At 55.2% G+C, this 12,245-nt stretch overlaps 1 protein-coding gene across 4 annotated transcripts in view; it reads left to right on the top strand.

Annotated features, from left to right (window-relative positions):
• ABR (ABR activator of RhoGEF and GTPase) overlaps positions 1–12,245 on the top strand; it is a 176,725-nt gene that overhangs the window by 81,408 nt on the left and 83,072 nt on the right. For all 4 annotated transcript variants that reach the window (XM_059049027.2, XM_067021647.1, XM_067021646.1 and 1 more), the window contains exon 2: positions 2,617–2,801. In XM_059049027.2, the coding sequence (XP_058905010.1) occupies positions 2,617–2,801 (185 nt within the window). The remainder of the gene's footprint in view (positions 1–2,616; positions 2,802–12,245) is intronic.

Raw genomic sequence — 12,245 nt, 5'->3', positions numbered from 1 at the left:
TAGGAGGGGAAATGGATATTGGCCGTCAGCAGCCTCCTCTGCCTTTTCTCTTTTGACACCTGCTGGCCAAGCCATGGTCCACTCAGCCTTCCTGTCTGTGGACCTGCACAGACTGAAGGCTGTGCCTGGCAGATTTCCACCCTCCTGAGTCCCCAGGGCTCCAGCTTTCTCAAAGGGTTGGTTTCTCTGTCTTCTCTGTATCCCTTTTCCTGGTAAGATTCTCCGGGGTCTCTGGCTGGCTTCCTGGGCTGTCAGGGTCTCCTGGAGGTTGGAATGAAAGGGACAGTATCCAGGAACATTTGCAGAGAGCTCTGAGGGCACTCTCCTCCACGCCCGGGCACCCCGCTGTTGTGGCTGGCACCCCTCTCTCCCCCCCTTGGTCAGCCTCCCCTGACGAGGGCTGTCGAAGGACATTTCCCTAGAAGATTAGTGAGATTCAGAGGGGGAAAGATGGCATTTGGAGACAGACTTGGATTCAGATCCTTTCCGTGCAAATCTCTCTGAGACTCAGTGACTCTGCCTGTGAACTGGGGAGCGTGAGAGCAGCCTCTCTGATATGGCTAGGTTGAGATGTGGGTCCAGGGGCACCACTCTGATAAGGATGAATTGGGCACACGTGGCAGAGACCTTCCCACCCTGCTGTGACCCAGACAGCTGCAGACTGTGCGGTAGAGTCAAGCTTCACCACTTTCCCTGTGGTCCCTTCTACCCTCGCCCTTGGGAGATATCTTGAGAGTGAAGGCTCTGGTCCTGTGACCCCTGGGAACTGGTCAGTGTACAGGAGAATCAGCGGGGCCTGCTGGAACCCGAACAGATGGCCAGACCAGTGTTCATCAGAGTTCACATCCCCCGCTTGACTCCGGGCACTAACAGGTCAGCCTGGAACCTCCTGGAGGAGAAACCGCAGGTTAACGTGGTGTTTCATTCCCTCCTTGTGCTTCTCCAAAGTGAGTAGGTCTCACCAAACAGCCGGGCTCCCTCACGGTGCCAGACTCGGGCAGCCCGGATGCTGTGGCTCCCCTTCCTCCCTCCCGCCCCCTGGAAATAGCAAAGTGGGCTTACCCCCACCTGCTCCTGAGACAGAAGCCCTGTGTCCTCCCGGCGGTGGGTCCTGTTTCCCGGGTGCCTGGCACACACACATCCCAGCGTCTGGATGGCTAGGTCCTGTGGTTCTGCACGTGCACGCCTGTCCTGGGGAAAAAAATAATAGCTCACGTCCCCGACAGCTTAATGGGCCGTCAGCACAGGACTGGAGAGGAAGTCGGCAGGAACAGATGCAGCGAGGCTGGGGGGCGCTGTCGGCTGCCAAAGGGGCAGATTGGACTGAGTGTGGCCGTGGCCGGGCGCCCCGGTGACCCGTTGACACCATTCTCAGGCTGCCGGCTGCCCCGGGGGCTGGTGTGTTGTGACAGAGGAGGAGGAGCCAGGGCCCCCGCTGAGAACTTGGCTCAAGCCTCAGACCTGAGAGGGACAGTGCATTCCTCTGCCCATTCGCTCACTCCGCACACGTTCCCAAGATCCTGACCCATGTGGGCCGTGGCTGCTGGGCGCACGGCGATGGCTGTCACCCGGTTCCAGCGCCAGGCGCTTGCTCAGGGACGAGTAGACAGGATCACTGGGGGCACCAGAGGGCCACGCACTGTAGGAGTTCTGAGCTGGGACGCCGGGGGGGGGACACTGTGGAGGAAATGATATCTGAGCAGATGATGGGACAGACCCAGCCAGGGGTGGAGGTGGGGGAGGGTCCCTCACACAGCTGTAGGAGAGACCCCCACTGGTGGGGTGCGATGGGGGCCTTTCTGAGATGCTGCCTTGCGCCCCCATGGACCCGGCCTGCTGTCCAGGGAGGGGGTGTCTGGGCGGGGGCTCTGGCCCCTGAGTGGTGCTGGCAGCGCCGATGGGGTTAACGGCAGCTTGACTTCCCTGTGGCTGTTTCTTCCCTCCTTTACCCAAGGAATCCTACATTGAAATTACAGAAATAAGTGCCGGCTTTTGAGAAGTCTGCTGTGCAACCGCGTCCCTGCCAGGCCCGGGCCGCCTTCTCGCCCATGGTCTGCCGGCCTTGGGCTCTGACCTTTTTGCGGAGCCTTGTTCGAGGGGTGAGGGCTCCCTCGGGTGCCGTTCCTCAGCCCCCACCCCGAACCCTGCTCTGTCCCCACATCCAGGGATGGGGCTCGGTGTACAAATGGTACCCAAAGAGGAGGGGCTCAGGAAGTGACATCGCTCGGCCCGCCTGCACCTCCTTACTCCCTATAAAAAGCAAAATGGTGACTCAGAGAGGAGAGTTGGAAGCGTCCTGCCTCCTGCTCCCACTGTTAATTTTTAGAATTGGAATTAGGCAGGAGGCAAAGGAAACAGCAGCTCGAAATACGCGACTGACATGCTATTAAGCGGGTGGCAACAGCGGGGCCGCTCCCCCTCGACTCCCAGCGGCCCCTGAACCGCAGCACCTGGTGCCTGGCTGCGCTCCGGGCCGCGCAGCCCTGCCCGGGCTGGGCTTGGATGGTGTGGCCCGGGGCATGGCAGCCGGGGACCGCCGCTGGCGCCCGCTGCGCTACCGGTCCCTGGCAGCCCTCGTGGAGGACTCTCAGTGGCCTTTCTTGTTCCTTGTCTCAGACTTCAGCTACGGGGCAGACGACTACGACGGAGAGGGGAATGAAGAGCAGAAGAGGCCCCCGGAGGGCTCGGAGACCATGCCGTACATCGATGAGTCGCCCACCATGTCGCCCCAGCTCAGTGCCCGGAACCAGGGCGGCGGGGACAGCATCTCCCCCACCCCACCGGAGGGGCTGGCACCTGGGGTAGGTACACCTGCTTTTCCTTCCGCGTTTGGGAAGAGGGGGCTTTTGGGGAGGGGGCTAGGCAGGCATGGGTGTCGTGGGCCAGGCTCTGCTCGGGGCGCTGCTGGGGTGCAGGACTCGGGGAAATCTGGGCTTGCTCTTGGGGCCCTCATCATCTCATTCCGGTCCTGGGCCTCTCAGACTAGCCCCCGCCCCCCGCCTGGTGCTCTCTCTGCTACTGCTGCACCTACCCCTGCCTCTTCTACCAGCCGTCTGTTCCCCCTGCCTCCTGGACACCTCACTTCCTCTTTCAGCGTTCTCTCTCAGTTCTCTAGCAGGATGGGACCTTGGGGAGGGAACAGGCTCTCCTCTCTGGGCCCGGGCTGGGCAGTGGCTGCATATGTGAGTTGTGGGCTATAAATGCACAGGTGCCGGCTCAGCAAACCGAGGCTGGCCTCGGTGCCAGCAGTGGGGGCAGTGAGCAGCTTCTGTAGCATTCCCTGAGGACCAAGGGCCCCGTGCAGCCCTCCTCTGTTGACTCTGGAAGGGAATGAGCCGTAAGGGTGTCCACCTGTCCTCTTGTCCACCGAAGAGAGCCCTGCTCCACAGAGAAGCATTTTACAAGCAATACTGAGGATGTGCTCTGAGACATGTGGAGGGACAAGAGATGCGAGGAGGTTTGCAATCCTTGTAATTAATGCTGTTCCTGGGCCCAGAGACCAGCTCTGTCCGTGCTCAGCTTGTGCGAGTGTGTCTGAGACACAAGAGCAAGTGAGACAGAGGGATTCCTGGGGGCTATTTTTCAGAAATTGGGAAGAATCAAAGAATCAAATTTCTTCTTTGGAGGGGGGCAGGGGGGGCTTGGATTGCTTGGTCCTGCTTGGTAGGGGGCTTGTCCACGTGTGTTTCGTAGGGGGGTCCCTTTTCTTCCCTCTAATACCCTCGAGGAGCAGTCCCTGAGTTGTTGCAAGATACTTGTTTCCATCCTGCAGGACCCAGCACACCCCCACTCCAGCCAGGGGGCTGCCTGGACCCTACCATTTCTTGCGAACCCCCTGCTTCCTTCCCTCCCAGCCTCCTCGGCCACACTCCACCCCTGCGTAGAGCTCGCACCCCCTCTTCACACAGCGGGGTGGCTGTTATAGCCTTTGGCAACAAGGGCCTTGGCAACCGGCTTCCCACTTGGGGGAAGCCACATTGTTGCCATGGCAACAGAGGCCTAGGCAGAGCTTATCAGCTGCCAGGCGGTGCAAGTTTGGGAAGGGATGGTGGGGGCAGGTGGGAGGTGGAAGTGATGGGCAAGGGCGTTGATCAGGTTCAGGCCCCCCATAGCTGACATTCTGGGGTATTGTCCTGTCATCCTAAGGAAGGGTGGCAGGTGAGAGACAGCTATCTTGGACCTGTGGGGGGCAGGATTCTTGCTACTTATGGAGGAGAGGGTGCCCTGGGACCTGAACTGACTCTAACCAGGGGAAGCAAAGTGACAGCTCTTGCTTCCCGTCTCTGCCTTTAGGTCTCTGACCACAACAGGGCTTAGAGACATCCCCCTCCCATCCCAGAGACTCAGCTATTACTCCTTTGAGCTGGTGCAGAAAGATTCACTGTAGGACTCAACACAGCACCAGGAATCCTGGCTGAGAGTTGAGAACGTGTGGCCAGATTAGAGCCACTTGCTGAAGAGGAAAGCCATTTATTTCCCTTTCTCCTCTGCCTTCCTCCTTGCTTCCCGTCCTGTCTCCTTCCCTCATCACATGACCACCTTGCTGGAGTGCTTGTCCATCGGCTTTTAGATTCCGTGGTGAAAGGTACTCGGGTGCTTTCTCTAGTGAAACGGGTCACAGGCATAACAGCGAGTGCCCCCACCTGGAGCTCTGAGGCTTCGGGGCAGGGACTTCCTTTACTACGATGCTGCCCATTTTGCTTGGTGACTCACAAGGGAAGAGCTTGGTTTGAGGACTTTGAAATCCAAGAGATGCTACAGTGACAACTGGCCAAAGTGCTTGGGAACCCCAGGATTAATTTTTGCACCATTGGCTAGAAATTATACAAGGTAGGGTTGGGGAGCATTAATCCCACTTGGAGATCCTAGCAAAGATTCCAGCCCGGTGTACCCGCTGCCTGCCTACCTTTCCTCCTGAGTTGCATTTCTGCCCTCTCTGCTGTGTCACTGGCCCCATCTAGTGGACTCAGCAAGTATTGCTGTGTACATTGAGGTACTGGAGAGAGTTGACACACCTCTTCCGGAGTACTTGAGGGCTGTTTCGGTTTTAAAAAAAAAAAAGGAAAGAAAAAGAAAGCCAAGCTTTCTGCTACTTGGCTCTGCTCATTTGACCAGGCAGGTCCCCTCCCTGCCAGGCTTCCTGTTGGGGCGTTGGGAACCAAGGGGACTTTTGGACCAAATCAGATGATTGTTCTAGATATTCAGATATCTAGCCTCTGGCAGCTGGACATTCCACACCCAAATGTGCATCCAACTTGTTCCTGGAAGCCCAAGGTTTGGTCTTTTTTTTTTTTTTTTTGCAGTACACGGGCCTCTCACTGTTGTGGCCTCTCCCGTTGCCGCACGCACAGGCTCAGCGGCCACGGCTCACGGGCCCAGCCGCTCCGCGGCATGTGGGATCCTCCCGGACCGGGGCACGAACCCGTGTCCCCTGCATCGGCAGGCGGACTCTCAACCACTGTGCCACCAGGGAAGCCCTGGTCATTATATTAGGGTTCTCCAGAGAAACGGAACCATTAGGATACAGAGAGAGAAGGATTGATTTATTATAAGGAATTGGCTCACTAGATTATGGAGGCTGAGAGGTCCCGAGATCTGCAGTCAGCAAGCTGGAGACCCGGGAGAACTGATGGTATAGTTAGTCCCAGTCTGAGTCCAAAGGCTGGAGAATCAGGAGAGTTGATGGTGTAAGCTCTAGTCCGTATTGAGTCCAAAGGCAGGAGAAGACCTATGTCCCAGCTCAAAGACAGGCAGAAAGAGTGAATTCTCCCTTATTTCGCCTTTTTGTTCTATCCAGACCTTCAACTGATTAGACGAGGCCCACCTACATTGGGAAGGCAACCTGATGTACTCAGTCAACTGATTCAAGTGTTAATCTCATCCAGAAACACCCTCACAGACACACCCAGAATAATGTGTGGCCAAACGTCTAGATATCTGTGGCCCCGTCAGGTTGATGCATAAAACTAGCCCTTGCAGTCTTACTCTCCCAGCAGCTCAGAGAATGGAAGGGACATGAGCTTTGCATAGATGAACATGTTCTGCTTTCTAGCTGTGGGACTCTGGACCAGTGTCATAACCCCTGTGAGCCTCAGTTTCCTCATCTTTAAATAGGACTCACCACTGAAGGGCTGTTGAGAGGACGGACTGGGATAGCTCAGGTGAGGCCTGCAGCGCTGGGCCTGGCTCACTGTGGGTCCTCAATCCTTGGCGCCCAGGGCCCAAGAGACTTCCTCACCAGCCATTAGAGGGGTGGGGAGCCCAGAGCACTGCGAGGACCCGGTCTAATGAATATTTGCTGGACAACAACTGAATCTGCTTTTGCAACCTCCTTTCTGGGGTCAGATCTGTCCTCCCAGGTGTGGTAGCCCAGATGAAACCGGTTCTCCGGTGTTGCAGGACAAATGCTCTTCACTCCCCAGAACGCCCTGCAGCCTCACTCTCCTCCCGCCTTAGATGTGCTCCAGTATGCAGCCCAGCAGGGGTATCGGGGTGAAAGCTGAAGCCCCGCCCTGCATACCCTCACTCTCCCTAAGCCCAGGCTGAGTACAGCTCCCTCCGGTGGCTCAGTTCAGCAGAGAGGGCCTGCTTTCACCCTGGGAAGGACAGGCGGGACCCTCCATCTCACTGACAAGCGGGGCACATGTTCCCCTGCCAGGACCGTAGTCATTCAGAAAAGCGTGTGCCCCACAAGCCGTGGACTCCTCTGACTCCCCTCTCGGGAGGCACTGTGAAAAGGGGCCACAAGGCAGAGAGAAGATCTGGTTATTGTCTCAGTGCCACCACTTTCTAGCTGTGTGACCTGAGGGATTTCACTCATCTGAGCTCCAGTTTGCTCATCTGTAGAGTGAAGATACCGAGAATTTCCTCCCTCCTGACTTCACACAGCTGTCGGGAGGCTTCTATGAGATGGTGCCAGGCAGGTGCTTTGTAAATTGTAAAGTCTGTACATGTTAGTACTGCACTAACTGCTGCATTGAGGAGTTTAGACTCCAGACGGCAGGATAATCTAAAGATAGGTGGGGGAGAGTTGAGATGATCACCGTTGTCATCCTTCTCATCTTCCCCCCTTCCCCCGCACAACCCCCACTTCCTCACAGCTACTTAGACTCGCCCTGAGCCTTTTCCATGGGGAGCCAGAGATAAACTTGGTCTTTCTTTTATTCTTTTCTTTTTTTTTTTGGCCGCGCCTGCATGTGGGATCTTAGTTCCCTGACCAGGGATTGAACCTGTGACCCTTGCATTGGAAGATCGGAGTCTTAACCACTGGACTGCCAGGAAATCCCTAAACTTGGGTCTTTCTGACGCTGGAGTCTGTGTGGTGCTCCCAGGTCCCCTCAGATACCACCTCCCTTGTGACGGTTTTCCAGCCCGTGGCTGAGCCCTCCGCTGTCTGGGGACCGTGCACAGTTACTCACAGGGCACATCTGCCCTGCGAGATCCGGAGCCCCGATCCCCGATCATCTCCGGGACCCCCATCAGCAGCTCCCGGGCACTTAGGGGTATTCACCCGGTGTTGATGGAGTTGAATCAAGTAGCACTGGGTTGGCCAGGGAGCAGGGAGGGAGGGCAGATACAGTCGCAGGGGATGAAGCTAGGACGAATTGCTGCCCCCTCTTCCCTTCCTGGTGCCTTCTGGAGCCTTGGGGTTTGGGATCTGAGGTGGCAGGACAAGGAAGTCGCCTCTAGGTGAAAGGAGAAGCCACGTGGCAAGCCGGGAACATCTGAGATGGTGTCCCAGTCTGCTCTCTTCGGACGGCGTTCGAGGCCTGGGTTGGGTGGGTTGGCGGCTGCCCTTTATCTTTACGCCTCTCAGGAGTTTCCAGATGCAGGTAAAACCAGAGACATCTCTCCTCGGGTTGCCGACCCCCTGCCTCAGCAGCCTTTCTCCCCATTGCCCCCTTTCTGGATCTTTGGTCCCCACTCCAAAGAGGAGGAGCTTGCCTGGCTCCCCCTACGTGCCAGGTGCTGTGCCAGGTGCCCACGGACTTCATCGCCACCTATCCCTGCAACCACTGGGAGAGCCCCCCGTTTTGTAGATGAAGAAGCTATGGCTCAGGGGGTTCCTTGGCTTGTGTGAGTTGAGGGGGATGCAAATAGGAAACAGGGAGACAGTGCCCTGGTCGTGGTCCTCAGCCCCTCCATGGCTGGTGCTCCCTGGCCTCTCTGGCTCATCACCCCCCTTTCACACGTGGCTGAGATCTGGGCTTTCCTGACTGACCACACGCAGCCGACCTGGAGCATCCCTGTAGCGCTCCAGCCTGTCTGGGATCTCGCCCTCCCTGCTGCTGTGCTGTGTGTTTCACATCAGCCAGTAAAGGCGACTTCCACAGCAACATGTATGCGGTGAAGGTTTGCTCACCTCCTGCAGGTCTCAGGGACAGTGGATAGGAGAGTGAGCCAGACCCATTCTCTGTCCTTGAGGCTCGGGAGTCTTTGGGGGTGGGGCAGGGAGGCCAACCGACCCGCCTAATCACACCAAGAGGTGTGAAGTTGCTCCTGAGAACGCCTTCAGTCTGAGACGTTTGGCCACACATGTGAGCCGCCAGGGGGCAGAGGCTGGATGGCCCCCTGGGCTCTGGGTTCTGCCAGGGTGCAGAAGGGCAGGGAGCATCCCAAGCAGCAGTCTGGCTCTTACACACAGACTCTCTTTTCCATCCTCCTCACCTAGTTCCTCCACTAGTGGGTGCTAGCACTTTCCACGATGATGCTCTGATGATGCTCCAGTGGACCTTCCTCCCACAGGGTTATGGGCTGGTTGCTTCTATCTGCAAAGCCACACAGACCCCCCAACCCTCCTGCCTGTGTGGCAGAAAGAAGAAGAGAAAGAAGAGAAACGCTTCCATAGCACTTACTAAATGCCAGGCACTGTTGTAGCACTTTATAAATACTAACTCATTTAGTCCTCACCACACCTTGGGAAGTAGGCACCGTTACTGCCCCATTTTACAGATGTGAAAACTAAGGTGCAAAGAGGTGACATAACCCACCTGAGGTCCCACAGCTGGTCAGTGGTGGGTGCTCACCACCGCTGTTCTCTGCCACCTCTCCAGAACAGGAACCCTAGTGCCCTCGCCTTACATCTTTCTGGCTCGGTGACTTTGGATAACCTGTAGAGTCTTGGTCCCCTCCGCTGTAAATGAGGATAAATACCTCCTATCTGGAAGGGCTGCGGAGGACCAAGTGACACAGTGCCCCTGGCACTGGCCCCTGGGGTCCGTTCTCATTGGCCCAGGGTCTGCTGAGCTCCAGAAAGTCTGGAGGTGGGACTTGAGCTCCTGCCAAGGAAGTTGGAAGGGCCAGGGATAGGAAGAGAGGAGGGAGAAGGGGGCTCCAAGCCAGGTCAAGGCCTGGAGGTGAGAATGCACCTGGCCGTTTCATGGGACAGCAAACAGCAGAAGTTGTTGTCAACAGTTTGATCAGTTGAGTCATCAGCAAGGGCCCCACTGCCCTTCTTAGGGCTGACTTGGTGGCTTCCTGCTGGGTACAGAGTGAGCAGTGTTTCAGAACGAGTAATCTGATGTGTAGGAGCAGGAGGCAGGCACTGAAACACTGTCTGGTCACTCCCTGTAAAATTCTTCAATGCCTGCCCGTAGCAATGCCGTCAAGGCCGTGCCTGACCTGACCACTTGACCTCTGCCCACCTCTGCAGCCTCATTACAACCCCCCAGCTAGAATGAGCTCTGCCATGGAGCTTTGTCAGTTTTGTACCAAAATGTTTGCTTATTGCAAACTGTAGTGCCTAGAACTGCGCCTGGCCCGTAAGAGATGCCTAGTTAAGTATTGGTTGAATGGATGAAGACTTGCCACCCAGACTGAACTCATTTCATTACGCCTCGTGCTGTCTTGTCTGCCCCTGAGTCCCCCTGGCATGGCTAATCCCTGTTCATTTTCAGGTAGGAGTTTTAATGTCACCTCCTCTGGAGAACCTTCTGTGACTCTCTGCTTGCCCAATTATAGCACTTACCACACTTCTTTTTTAAATTTCTTTATTTTTCCTGATTACATCACTGAAAGTTCTAACTTTACAGAAACATATAATATGGAAAGTGAAAGTCTCAAGTCTCATCCTACAGAGAGAATGTCTGTTAAGAGACATCCTCTTTTTCCATGTGAGATATTACATATATATATATATATATATATATATATATATATATATATATATACACACACATATGTAAAAAATACATTTTTCTCTGTGTATGTATTATATATATACACTTTTTTAAAAAGTGGGATCATACTATTAATACTGTTATGCAATTTGCTCTGGTTATTTAATAAGTCTTGGACATCTTGCATATCAGTAATTAAAGACCTACCTCATTCTCCTTCATGACTGTATGCAGTGTTTCTTTTAATGGTTGTACCATAATTCACTTAGCCAGTGCCCTTCTGTTAGACATTTGGGCTGTTTCCAGTCTTTCACCGGTATAACCGTCATTGCAGTGAACATCTTGGTACAAAGATCTTTGAGTCCTTGTAGAAATGTTTTTGCAGAAAAATTCCTTAAAGCGGAGGTGCTGAGTCAGAGGGTGAGAACATATTAAATCACAATAGGTATTTCCATGTTATTCTTTCTGGAAGACTTGTACCTTAGCCCCCGAGTTCTGAGATCGGGCCCTTCCCCTGGCCCTGCCTTGGCTTGCAGTGGTCAGTCTGTCCCTGAGACCATCAGCCCCCACGGAGGTAGACAAAGCATCCCACTGTGGCTGTGTTCTGGATGCTAGCACAGCGCCTGGTGCATGGTGGGCAATGAATAGATACTTGTTGATTGAGTGGGTAAGGGGATGAGGGGACGGAGAATGAGTGTGGGAGAAGGCTGTTGGGTTTGGGGAGAGTAAACTGTTGGTGGCTTGGAAAGCGTGGATTTGGTGGGCGTCTGAAATCTCAGTCCATGCCCCTTGTTCATGGGGGAGTGGTTCCTGCCCACTTCTCCAAGTTCATCACCTGCCCCTTTTCTGTCCTCCGGCTGTGCTTCCTGGGGTTCCTTACCAAACATTTCCCTCCCTTTGCCTGGAAACCCTTCCCCTTTTTAAGACGCTTCTCAGAAGCCACACTTCTGTGGAGCTTTACCTCTCAGGCAGGGTTAGTGCCTTTGTCCTGTGTTCCCACTGTGTTGACCAGTGAGAACACCGCCTCATTTGTTTATATGTCCTTCGCCCCCTGTGGGTTGAGAGCATTCTAATGGCAAGGGCTGTGTCTCCCAGATCTGTGGATCTGTAATGCCAGGCCTTCTCTGGGTATGAATGAACAGATAGACGGACAGGCAAGATCAGAAGTCAAAGTGGAATATTATTGTGGTTATGTAGGTGTGAGATTCTACAAACCTTGGTTGGGGTGGTGGCTTTGGAAAAGGAAGAGAAGAAAGAACCAAGGGGACTTGGTAAAAGGGTTGTGGGGCCCGAGGGAAGGAAGAGTCACAAGATGGTGGCCCCGCCAACACAAGTGGAGAAGCCAGAGGGGAAGCTGGTTTAGGGAGGGGGAAGGGTCGTTTGGTCTGGAGATGTGGAGCTGAGGGGCTGCCGATGGGACTTCCAAGTGAGGAGAACCAGCTGACAGCACAGATGTCACACTCCAGCTGAGCAAGATGTTGGAGCTGCAGATGGTGACGGGCTGCCATTGGCCTAGCAGTGAGAAGGGATGAGTTCTCCAAGGACAGAGAGCAGGGGCCTGCGGCCTGGTCCAAATGGGTGACTCCACACTTACGGGAGGCAGGAAAAAGAAGGGCCAGCCTGAACCAGAGCGATCAGAGGCAGCATCAGCATGGCCACAGAAGCTGAGGGATTCGAGGGCATCCAGACTGCAGAGGCCGAGGAGTAGAGAAGGAGGGCTCTGAGTGTGGAATAAGGCAGTTTAGAGGCCTTTGGAGCAGCTGCTTCTCTGGAGAGGAGGATCAGGAGGCAGGCCAAAGCAGGCAGAGTAGTGGAGGACGCAGGGAGGAAGCTCGTGTCCAGGGCATCGGCAGGGGAAAGGGAGGGAACACCGTTGGGACTTGTGAGTCATTTCCCTCCAGGGGCAGAACTGAGGGCCTCTGAGTGGAGTCTGTGTGCCCAGTGGAGAGGGGAGGGCATTCAAATTACTGGAATTTCCAGCCAGCCCGGGTGGGGCGGAGTGGAGATGCCTTGGATGTTCAGGGAGCAAGCTTCTGAGAGGTTTCAGGGTTTGGAAGTAGTGGGTGTCGACACGGCCATGCGAGGTAGGGGCATGCGGAATGGAGACAGGGGTGCTCTTGGAGACTC

The sequence above is a fragment of the Kogia breviceps genome, chromosome 19, assembly GCF_026419965.1.
Source record: "Kogia breviceps isolate mKogBre1 chromosome 19, mKogBre1 haplotype 1, whole genome shotgun sequence".
Lineage (NCBI taxonomy): Eukaryota > Metazoa > Chordata > Mammalia > Artiodactyla > Physeteridae > Kogia > Kogia breviceps.
The sequence above is the reverse complement of the archived record's forward strand: the minus strand, read 5'-3'. Positions and strand labels throughout refer to the sequence as shown.